Raw genomic sequence first — 12502 nt, forward strand, 5'->3', positions numbered from 1 at the left:
TTTCGAAATCCAATGCATTTTGGATTGTTTTCCCCTTTTTTTAATTTAAAGAGTTGGTTTTTATATAAAAATAGTATTTTTTTTGACGCAAAAATCGTGCATAAATGGGCACAAACGTATTTACAGTGTCATGTAATGGATAAAGATGATAATAACGTCGACGTCTACGATGATAATGCATCTAAAGTAGTTTTTACAAGTAATATATGAATTGTAAAAATAATAACAATAAAAATTATTTTAATTTTTAAAATGAGCTATACTCGAAAAAGTGGCATGATTTTTTAATAAAGCAGCTAACCAAACTTTAATATTAACAACTATTCTGCTTCTCTTTTGACTCAGCTACAGCAATATCAGCTGAGGAAGATCTTTAAAATTGCAAAGAGTCCGTTAAAATTTAAGTTTTTTGCACTAAACAGATGTAGTATATAAACAATTCTCCTTAACTCAGATATACTATTAACTTTTTTAAATCACTTACAAATCAACTTATATTTTGTAAGTTTTACGAAAATGGATTACTAAGTTAATTTTTACGACACCATTGATATTGAAAATATTTATTGTCTTACGATTTTTTATTTGTTTTTGTAATTCAATTTAAACTTGAATCAGGATTAACAACTAAATTAAATGCAAAAACATGACTAGACGACAAGGTTTTGGAAAATCCATAAATTTGTCTCTTTTTATATTTTTATATAAAAGTTGTAAATTGATACTCTACCAGGGATTACATGGAATCTTTAATGGTTTTCAAGTAGTTAAAATATAAAACAAACATTTTGTAAAAACCAACCAAATAAATAAAGTAGTTTAACAATGAAATAAACTGTTTTAATGGTTAACATTACATCAGTAGCATTTTTTTTTTTTTTTTTTTTTTGAAAATGACATCCAAACCAACAGGCGTTCATGTCAGTAATATTTACATTGGCAGCATGTATGTAAATAAACAACAACAACAGTCATGAAAATAATAATCATAACAGTAACTCAAATGACAGCAGATATAAACAAACAAACAAACGCCTTCAGAAGCTACAGAAGTCTCTAATGTGAGATGTGTTTTACAGTGGAGCAAAAAATGTAATAAATTTAAATTTTATTTAAATAATTTTTGTAAAGAATTGTCACAAAATTGAAAGGCTTTACGAGTTTTAATATGTTTAAATTCCCCAAAAATATAGTGTACTGTTTGATAGAAATCGGACCACATTTGAGACTATCCCACATATAAGGCCCGCCTCAGGAAGTAATTTTCTAATGGGGGCCTTATATTTGTGATCAAGATTTGTATTATTAGTACGTTGAAGAAAGCCTTATGCTTTAGACTTCGGTCCATAATTGTCTCAATACTCTGAAAGAGATTTTTACATATTTTTCTTCTCTAAATAAAAAATTTTTATAAAACTCCATATTTAGAAGAAGAATTTGGAATGATATATGTTTATATCTAATTTTAAACACTATATTTAAACCACTAAATAAGATTTAGAACTACTTAACTAGATTAAAACGAAATTAAATAGTTGATAAGAGGTCCAGTTGAAAGAACAATTACTCGTTTTCAATTCGAGCAGCCTATTGTCAGTAGGATATACCTCAAAGTGTCGTATTGTTCATGAGCATATTGAAAAAAAGGGTGGCATGTCATAATGTCCAGGGATTCTAAGAAATTTTTAAAGCAGACATGTATTGGAGTATTTGATTAAAATTACAGAGTCACTCTTTTCCTGGATATGATTGCTCCTAATTTTGGTGGAATTTGTATTTTCGATTCCATTAAAAAGTCTCTTGTTCAAGGCTTTTAAACTCTTGGGTATTGCGTCTTTTTAAGCCTTTTCTTGATAAATCGGCTTTTTCTAATACATGGACCATGGCGGAACTAGATGAAGTGTGACCTAGACGGTCATTTATGAAGATAAGAAATAGGGTAGGAGAAAGAACGGAGCCTTGCGGTATCCCTGAATTAATCTTGAACTCGTTTGATGAGACCCCATCTATAACAACTCGTATAGTGCGATCTCTGAGAAAGTTCGAAATAAATCGAGTCAAGTTATTACCGACACCAAATGCAGTAAGTTTTGATACAAGTGCACCATGCCACAATGGAATGACATGACAGAAGATCTCCCGTAGAACGACCTCTATGAAAGCTATACTGGCGGTCGCTAAGTAAATTGTTGGTCTCTAGATATTTGACAAGATGGAAATTAACCATACTTACTTTGGAAAGTGCAAAACAAATTGCAATTGGGCGATATTTTTCAGGGTTATTAGCCTCTCCCTTTTTAGGAATTGGCGTGACACTAGCAATCTTCCAGCATGTAGGAAATTTTCCGGCATGGTTTAAGATGTTGAAAAGATTAGCCAACAAAATATGTTGATGGGTGTATATTGATTTTGTCATTCGGTAACTGTTTTAAAAATCTGTTTACAAATTTTATTAGAATCGGTCCATTTAATGACCCTACCTAACCCATATAAGGTCCCGTTCCCTACCTACCTGATTATAGCGATGAAATTCGACATAAACAAGTTCTATAAAAACGAAATCTATGTACAAAATTTTATGAGTATTGGTTCATCTTAGCGCCTTTACCCTAAGTTTATCATCAATATCTCTCTTAAGTTAGTCCTCATATGTAAAGTACCTTTACGAACATTTTGGTACCTTTTGTATTAGCACTTAAAAATCGGGGTATAATCGGATACAAAGAACTAAGTCCTTATATACAATCGCAGTACATTAACTATGAGTATAAAATCTATTTAAAAATCAGATCTGGTCCTAACCAGGTGCAACCATGGTACATATTTAGGCCTCAGAAGGTACAATGGTACTTTTTGTTCTCATGCTTTTTTATTAGAAATGTAATTTAACATATAGCGAAGAAGTTTTCAAAAGTTTTGGAGCGATTTTCTGAAATGTATAAAGTTAGTAGCTTAAAAATACTAAGTTTGGCTTAATCTGAAAATTTGAGTCCATGATTTCAGGGATGGGCACTGTTAAATTTAAAAAAAAAAAATACTCAGTTGTAATAAAGTTTTTTTTTTTCCCAAAAATTAATCAAAAATAACAAAGAAATTTAGAAACTTTGTTCACTTTTAAAAACGTTATGTCAAATACTTATATAACAAAAAGTTTAGAATTAATAATATTTAAATTTAAAAAAGGAAAACAATAGCAATTTAAAATGTTTATAGAAAGCAAGGTCATTTCATAATGAAATCTTTATAATTTGCAATTAAATGGACTCATTATGCTTATTTGCGTCATACTTATTTATTTAAATTAAATTAATTTAATTTGAATACAAAATTAAGTTTTACATACATACATATGAAGCTAGGATGACTAATAATCCTGTATTTTAAAAATGATTTCATTAAAAATAATAAAACTCTTTAGTTTTTATTTTAAAAAAATAAAAAAGTTAAACGAAATTTGAACTATTTTTAAATAAAAATATGTCAATGGTAAAAATTTTGAAATAATACAAATAATGTGTAAGCTTTAAAATAACTCAAATTAGTTGAAATAATTTATGTTTACGACTTTTTAATGGAATGGAATGCATAGAAATAGATTAATTTTCAATTAAATTTACTACAGCTGTGGACTTTTAATTCAAACAATCATAATGATTTAGTAAGTGAATGCAAAGTAGCAAAAGACATGTTTGCAAAAATCGAAGTGAATCAATTAAGTAAAATCTATTTTTTTACTATTTGTGTTACTATCTCAAACCCACTGTGCTTTAAATTTATAAAGATTTATGTGAGAGATACACATGTTCAGATACGGCAGCACTAGCACTATCATATGGAGCACAGAAGTTGCTAAAGTTGTCGTAACTGATTTAAAGACGAACCTGATTGCTTGAGTCACTGTAAAACTAAGAAATTTTGCGGTCTTAAATAATGACTGACTGCGAGTCTGTGTGTGTGTCTGTCTGACTGATTCAAAGCTGTCATAAGTGGCATAAATTGCTAAATCATGTGTCTTCAAATTCAATGAGAATCGTCAGAGTCAAGTCATGTGGTGTGTATATAAAGTTGTAAAATATTTAAAAAAACTGAGTGATGTTGCAATTTGACAATCTACAAACAATGTATCTAGATATTTAAAGATTTATTTGTTTTGTTTTTGTGCAAAATGAGATGTGACATTTTTACAAAAGATGCAAAATAGTAAAAATTTACAACGGATTTTAAAATAATTTCGTTTTTTTTTTGCACTAAATAATCTAGATAATCTTTAACAAAACTAACTATAAATCTTTAAATTTAAAGGTTTTTTATACTTGAGAAAAAAATGTAGCTGTCTTAAATCTTTTGTTTTTACACTTATGGATTTTCAAAATATTAATTTTTTTTGTTTCTTTTCAGATGGTTCTCCTAAAACTCCCATGACTGTTACCCCCATACAAGGACCTATTTACCTCAAAAATGGTACAGTACCTGTGGTGCCATTGTTCCACTATCCCAGCTTTAATAATGGTTCATTTGTTCAAATACCTGTAAGTAAAAAATAGAAAAAGTTTAAATAACTTGACATTTATCATTAATTTTCTAAGTCTACAGAACTTGTATACTTGAGTAATTCATCAATTTAGTCGAATAATTTCGTCAGACATAATGCATGTACTTCACATAACAAAAGTAGGCTTGGAAGGTTAAAATGTTATACATAATTACTTCATCATCAGTCTTAACAAAAAAACAAAAAATCTTAGAATTCATAATTGTTAATTAACAACAATCAGCAGACACTACGCAGTAAAGTTTTAAAAGCAAAAAAAAAATAAACTGAAAACATTTTTAACTCGACAAAAAGCGTTAGATGCACAAATTTTCAATGTAAGATTTATCAGATTCCAAGAAATTTTCTATAGACAAAATCTTTTAGATTCTGAGAAGTTTTTTTTGTGAAGAATATCTCATACATTCTGAGAGAATTTTTTATAGACAAAATCGCTCAGATTCTGAGAAATTTCTGAGATTATGAAAAATTTTCTATAGACAAAATCTCTCAAGATTCTGAGAAATTTTCTATAGACAAAATCCCTTTCCCAAAATCCCAAAATCAGAAATTTTCTATAGACAAAATCTCTCCGTTTTTGAGAAATTTTCTATAGACAAAATCTGTCAGATTCTGAGAAATAGTCTATGGAGAAAATCTCTCAGATTCTGATAAATTTTGAATAGACAAAATCTCTCAAGGTAATGAGAAATTTTCTATAGACAAAATCTCTTAGATTCTGAGAAATTTTCTATAGACAAAATTTGTCAGATTCTGAAAAATTTTCTATAGACAAAATCTCTCAGAATCTAAGAAATTTTCTACAGACAGAATCTCTCAGAATCTCTAAAATTTTCTATAGGCAAAATCTGAGAAATTTTCTATAGACAAAATCTTTCAGATTTTGAGAAATTTTTTTATATAAAATTTTTCAGATTCTTAGAAATTTTCTATGGAGAAATCTCTCAGATTCTGAAAAATTTTCTACAGACAAAATCTCTCAGATTTTGAGAAATTTTTTATAGACAAAATCTTTCAGATTCTGAGAAATTATCTATAGACAAAATCTGTCAGATTCTTAGAAATTTTCTATGCAAAAAACCTCTTAGATTCTGAGAAATTTTCTATGGAGAAAACTCTTAGATTCTGAGAAATTTTGTATAGACAAAATCTCTCATATTGTAGACCTTTTCTAAATCTCTGAGATTTGAAGAAATAATGTTTTATATTTTGAGAAATTTTCTCTAGACAATATGTCTAAAATTCTGTCATAGATTCGAAGAACTTTCTTTGGCAAAAATGTTCCACATTGCTCTCTAAGAAGATTCTGAAAAAAACCAAATGAATAACAAGCAAAAAAAATAGAATTGCATCGGCCGGGAATCGAACCCGGGCCGCCCGCGTGGCAGGCGAGCATTCTACCACTGAACCACCGATGCTTGCTGCAAGTTGCTATTTCAAAACTCAATATGTTGATATAAACTTCATTACAATTCCTAAGATTACTTTGATTTATGAAAGTATTTGCAGTAATCTTACGAATTGCAAAGGAGTTTATTTGTTTTGCTTAACTTTAAGTGCTACAAAACCGACTCAAAGTCATCACATTCCTTTACAAATAGGTTTTTTTTATTACTCAGAATAAATACCTTTGTTTAATTGTTTAAATTATAATTATGCATTTTATTACAGTTTAGTGTAGTTGGGTTTTAACACTTATTAAAAACTGCTAATTAAATTTAACGTTTATAAAGTAACAATTAAAAATTTTCTTTCTGTTTGCAGTATAGTTCGAGAAAAAAATAAAAAAAAAATTTTTTACGACTCTAACGAAAACGATGTTGACCTTCATAAAAATTTGTTAAAAAAAAACGAAATAAAATAACAAAAAAAAAAAAATAAACTGAAATTATTTCCGCAAACGTATCAGCAAAACATGATCGAAAATTTAAATCAATTGATAAAATAAATTTTAAGTAAAAAAAACACAAACAGCAACGCGCAAATTCGCTACATTTAAAGCCGGCTTTTTTGTTAATATTTTGTTATTTTTTTTTTTTTTTGTATTGTACTTTATTTATTTTATTTTGCCAGTTTGTAGTAATTTTGAAAAACTGGTTAAAAAGCAATAGGCCAGACACATTCATCGATTGTCAGCGAAAGATTAGTGCGTGTGAATTTTATTTTATTTAAAAGAAGAAATATAGCGGCATTATGACTTTTGAGGCGATCAAATGTGTTAAACAGAAAAGCAAATATTAATGAGGCCATCTTTGGTAAATATCGCAAATACCCTACACTCATATGAAACAATGTTAAAAATTGCACATAGTATGTACACTGTACATGGTTCAAGTTACCAAAATAAGCTTTGGCAATTTCTTCAATAGATGACCGAAGCAAAAATCTAAGTGGTTAAAAACTTCAGAGGCCTATATAAATGAAAACACAGTTGGTTTCCATTTCTATATAACTAGATCTGGAATAGCAATAGCGCCTTCAAACGGACGTTTACCTAGGATTTGATTTGTGTTAATCAAACTTAAAATCCTGAAAAAAATGGAATTGCATCGGCCGGGAATCGAACCCGGGCCGCCCGCGTGGCAGGCGAGCATTCTACCACTGAACCACCGATGCTTGTTGATATGTATTAAACAATTATTCCTATAAAATTCAGAAAACCCCTTACTAAATTTGCTTTCTTCTTGTACTTCAATACAACTCAAAGATAGATAAGAAAAATTGTTTTATTTTCGGCACAATTTTATTGTAATTTTTGAGAACACTAGTATTTTAAATGTCTTACACGCTCCACATGTATAATTAAATTGTTTAAAATTTAGGCAAGATTTAAATTACTGATGATCTTTGAAGCAACCTTAAGCCATTCCTTTTCCATCACTTTATCATCTTTTGTGACATTTATGAAGGTTTATTTTTTTTGTTGTTGTTACAACAAATAACCTAGATTTGGTTTATTAGAGTTGTTGGTTGGTTGATTCTTGAAAGGTCTTTAGAAAGGCTCTTGATGTTGTATGTGGATGACTGCTGCAATATGCACATTATTGCATCAAATTGCAAAATGCCAATTATACAAATTGTATTAAGACTTCATATAGTAGAACTCTAAGCAGATGTATAACTTTAAAGACGTGATATTATTCTTATTTTTAAATGTTCTTTTTGTTTTAGAAATAAATAATTACTAACGATGCAAGTTAAATTTGTTAGCTAGAAGATATTTCATTTTAATAGGCAAAATATTTGAACACAAATTTACAATTTCCATTTTAAAGATAAAGTTTTTGTAAATGTATAAAGATTTTATTAATAGCGTCTAAAATAGGGCCAAAAGTTTATTTTTGACGATATCTCGATCAATCAAGAAATTTTCTATAAAGAAAATGTCTTAGATTCTGAGAAATTGTCTATAAAGAAAATGTCTCAGATTTGGAGAAATTTTCTATAAAGAAAATGTCTCAGATTTGGAGAAATTTTCTATAAAGAAAATGTCTCAGATTTGGAGAAATTTTCTATAAAGAAAATGTCTCAGATTTGGAGAAATTTTCTATAAAGAAAATGTCTCAGATTTGGAGAAATTTTCTATAAAGAAAATGTCTCAGATTTGGAGAAATTTTCTATAAAGAAAATGTCTCAGATTTGGAGAAATTTTCTATAAAGAAAATGTCTCAAATTCTGAGAAATTTTCTATAAAGAAAATGTCTCAAATTCCGAGAAATTTTCTATAAGGAAAATGTCTCAGATTGTGAGAAATTTTCTATAAAGAAAATGTCTCAGATTCTGAGAAATTTTCTATGAAGAAAATGTCTCAGATTCTGAGAAATTTTCTATAAAGAAAATGTCTCAGATTCTGAGAAATTTTCTATAAAGAAAATGTCTCAGATTCTGAGAAATTTTCTATAAAGAAAATGTCTCAGATTCTGAGAAATTTTCTATAAAGAAAATGTCTCAGATTCTGAGAAATTTTCTATAAAGAAAATGTCTCAGATTCTAAGAAATTTTCTATAAAGAAAATGTCTCAGATTCTGAGAAATTTTCTATAAAGAAAATGTCTCAGATTCTGAGAAATTTTCTATAAAGAAAATGTCTCAGATTCTGAAAAATTTTCTATAAAGAAAATGTCTCAGATTCTGAGAAATTTTCTATAAAGAAAATGTCTCAGATTCTGAGAAATTTTCTATAAAGAAAATGTCTCAGATTCTGAGAAATTTTCTATAAAGAAAATGTCTCAGATTCTGAGAAATTTTCTATAAAGAAAATGTCTCAGATTCTGAGAAATTTTCTATAAAGAAAATGTCTCAGATTCTGAGAAATTTTCTATAAAGAAAATGTCTCAGATTCTGAGAAATTTTCTATAAAGAAAATGTCTCAGATTCTGAGAAATTTTCTATAAAGAAAATGTCTCAGATTCTGAGAAATTTTCTATAAAGAAAATGTCTCAGATTCTGAGAAATTTTCTATAAAGAAAATGTCTCAGATTCTGAGAAATTTTCTATAAAGAAAATGTCTTAGATTCTGAGAAATTTTCTATAAAGAAAATGTCTCAGATTCTGAGAAATTTTCTATAAAGAAAGTGTCTCAAAATATCTCACATTCTGAGAAATTTGCTCTTAATAAAATGTCTTGAATTCTAAGAAATTTGATTCTAAGAAAATGTCTTAGATTCTGAGAAATTTGCTCTTAAGAAGATGTCCTGAAATTTTCCATGAAGAAAATATTCCAAATTTTAAAAAAGTTCTGTAAAGAAAATGTTCAATATTCTGAGAAATTTCTCAGATTGTGAGACTTTTTACAACAAAGTTGTTTTAGCTATTCCGTTTTTTCAGATATTCACTTAGATTCAGATGTAGAAAAAGGAAGGATTGCATCGGCCGGGAATCGAACCCGGGCCGCCCGCGTGGCAGGCGAGCATTCTACCACTGAACCACCGATGCTTATACTAAGCATTAACAAGATAAATGAACATCATCTTCATTTGGATGCTGTCTGCATCTTAATTTCTAGTTTTCAAAACTAGTTTTATGAAAAAATGCAAGAGCGTCTTGAAAGATGTTCAGTACAGTATGACCAGGTCTCAAAAAATGTTGCGGCTAAATCCCATCCAAAATAATGCTAGAAAAAATGCTAAATAGATTTTAAAATGCCAAAAAAATGCTAAAATTTTTTAAGTGTTTTTATGAACAATTCATATTAATTTGTAACTGAAATTCATTGTAATTTATAACAAGTAAGAAAGTATATTCTGCCGTGGTTGACCATATGAGTATAAAATTTGATTTATTTTTCGTAATAAAGCATTTATGTTAAATTGAACCTTGGTTCCGATATATTTAAACTAATTTTCTGAGAAAGGCTTTATACATTTGTATATGTATGGGGGCTAGATAAAATAAAGGACGGACTTTTACCATTTTTAAAAGGTTTTGTCATTGGATCAAAAAGCATACATGCTTATTGTTTTGAAAATTTCAACCTCTACCAGACAGTCAGACTTACATGGCTTAATCGATTCAGAAAATGATTCTTAACCGATTAGTATACTCAAACGTAGTATAGTGGAGTAGGGTAAAAAATTAAGTTCCGTGGTATTATGATAAACAGAAATGCTAAAAATTATTTCAAAATTTTTGTAAATTTAGCAATATGCAATGTCTCTAACTTTAAAATATTTCTGAATGCAAAAATTACATTAAAACTCTATTAACTACACTAGTTGCTCATGGTATAAAACCTATATGTGTTTTCGTAAGGAAAAGTATAATATTTCTAGTTTTACTTTTTTTTTTATATAAACAATTTTATTTTTCTTCCTCAAAACACTTTAAAAATGGTTTTCATCTTACAAAAATATTGAAAATTCCGTTGAAATAATTTTAAATCTTGGTGAATAGATGTCAGGTTAATAACTCATACTTCCAAGATTTTTTCGGAAAAATATATATGAGAATGTATGAAATGAATTGAGAGATATATTCAAATCCGTAAGTTTGTAATTCTGGAATAAATTGTCAATAATATTTTCGAAATTTATGTATTTTTTTTTAATTAAAAAAAAAAACGTGACAACAAAATTACTAAAAATTTATAAAAATAAAAAGAACAGAAAGTAGGATGAGAAAGTCTTAATTATATATTATTGATTTTTTTCAATACTTATTTTCAATAAATTAACAAGAAGTCCTGAAGGATGATAAAAATTAAAACCTCTTTATTTCGTATAGGAAAAAATAAAATTTATTAATTAACCGTCATACATAGCCTTTTCCAAAATTATATGTTTCATTCCATGAGCAAACAAAAAGTATTAGTTTATAAAATAGCGTACTGAACGTATTTGTAAAAATATATGAAATCTCTTGAATTATTTCTATCACCTCGAATTTAAAAAAGCATTGGGTTCCAGAAAAATATTTTAGAATACAACATTTTAAAGTATTCACTTGTATTGGCGTAATTTTAAGTTATTTATCTTCATTAATCTTTTTGCATTATTTTGAATTACAGTGTAAATTATTACATTTCTCATATTTCTTGTTGCTTGTGTTTGGGTAGACTTTTAATTGTGATTTTTCCGGTTAAACCTATTTCCAATATAAATCTTTTTTGCAAAAATTTGTCTTTTTTTTTGTTTATATACTAAAATTGCAAAAAAGCTAGAAATGCTAAAAATATTTTATAAAAATGCTAAATAAAATGCCAAATGCTAAATTAAAATTTTACAGCTAAATCAAAATAAAAAATGCAAAATCTAGCTGCAAAAATGCCAAAATGGTCACACTGGTTCAGTATGTAGTTTAAATTTAAATACCCAATAGAAATTATATGCCAATATCACACATAACTATTTGTAGTGTATTAACTGATCGTTACGTTAACATTTTCGAAAAAAAAAAATTCTTATAATAGTTGTCCATATAACATATGATTGGATTAGTTGTAATGCAACTTAATTAATTGGAATTGCATGAAATATAATTGCAGATTATAAAATAACTATAGTTCATAAAGTTAGTTTGACTAGAAATTAATAGTGAAACTAAAGAGAAATTAATGTTATTAGTTGTAGAGCTTTACCAAACGTTTAATCTAATAGTTGTCATAAGTGAGTATTTATCGATCCATTTACATAAATTGAATGAAACCATTCCGTTAATATTTATGGCAAATAAATGTTCATTTATGTAAATATTAGCGAGCTTTTAAAACAATATTAAATTGTAAATATACAGTATAATATGCCAATATGATTTATATTAAAAACGGCTCAATTTTTCATTACACTTATCAAGTTAATAAATAAAATTGACAAAGTTGCCATTATTTGAATTTTAAAATGTTTTGAATGAATTTAAATATGTATTTAGTTTGTTTCAAATCTCGGCGTTTTGTTAAAACAATTTAAATCAAAGATATGTACATTAAAGTCAGTTTTAACATATTATTGTTAGATCTGCATTTACTTCCTATTGGGTAGAACAAAATTAAAATGTTACTCAACAATTTCTAATACAATAATAATTCATTCATTCTTTTGTAAGTTCTGTTAACAAATAATCCGTTACTTTTAGATAAAGTTCTAAGCACGTGTTGACTCACACTACGTGCGTTTTATGCATTTCATTAGATTTAAAATGATGTTGTACAACAAACATAAATTTTTCTTTAAATTTTAATAACTATTTTACAACTTTTACATTTTATTATATTGACAATTTCCTTTGTGTGTTCTTTTTTTTTTGGTTTTCCTTTATAGATTTGGTGGACAGCCTTATCAGTGGCTTTGGGTTTGGATGTACGTGGAGACTTGATAAAGGGTGTGCCCTGCATAAAACGTTATCATCAATTGTTTTGCCCTACAGCCGGCAATAGTTATCCCATGTAGGTATTAAGTATTCACAACAAATAATTACTTTTTCACAAAATATTAAAAACTTTAACCTTAGGAAGACT

General features: G+C 27.7%; 1 protein-coding gene and 3 non-coding genes across 4 annotated transcripts in view; 1 reads left to right on the forward strand and 3 right to left on the reverse strand.

Annotated features, from left to right (window-relative positions):
- LOC119599729 (protein spaetzle 3) overlaps positions 1-12502 on the forward strand; it is a 38111-nt gene that overhangs the window by 15005 nt on the left and 10604 nt on the right. The window contains exons 2-3 of the mRNA XM_037949627.1: positions 4399-4529; positions 12306-12430. Coding sequence (XP_037805555.1) covers positions 4399-4529; positions 12306-12430 — 256 coding nt within the window. The remainder of the gene's footprint in view (positions 1-4398; positions 4530-12305; positions 12431-12502) is intronic.
- Positions 5900-5970, reverse strand: Trnag-gcc. Its single transcript has one exon. It is a non-coding gene; the product is annotated as a tRNA-Gly (tRNA).
- On the reverse strand, positions 7098-7168 carry Trnag-gcc. The gene has a single exon. It is a non-coding gene; the product is annotated as a tRNA-Gly (tRNA).
- Positions 9416-9486, reverse strand: Trnag-gcc. The gene has a single exon. It is a non-coding gene; the product is annotated as a tRNA-Gly (tRNA).

The sequence above is a fragment of the Lucilia sericata genome, unplaced genomic scaffold (genome assembly GCF_015586225.1).
Source record: "Lucilia sericata isolate MDLA Ls3-8-SP2 unplaced genomic scaffold, ASM1558622v1 Contig000087F_arrow, whole genome shotgun sequence".
Lineage (NCBI taxonomy): Eukaryota > Metazoa > Arthropoda > Insecta > Diptera > Calliphoridae > Lucilia > Lucilia sericata.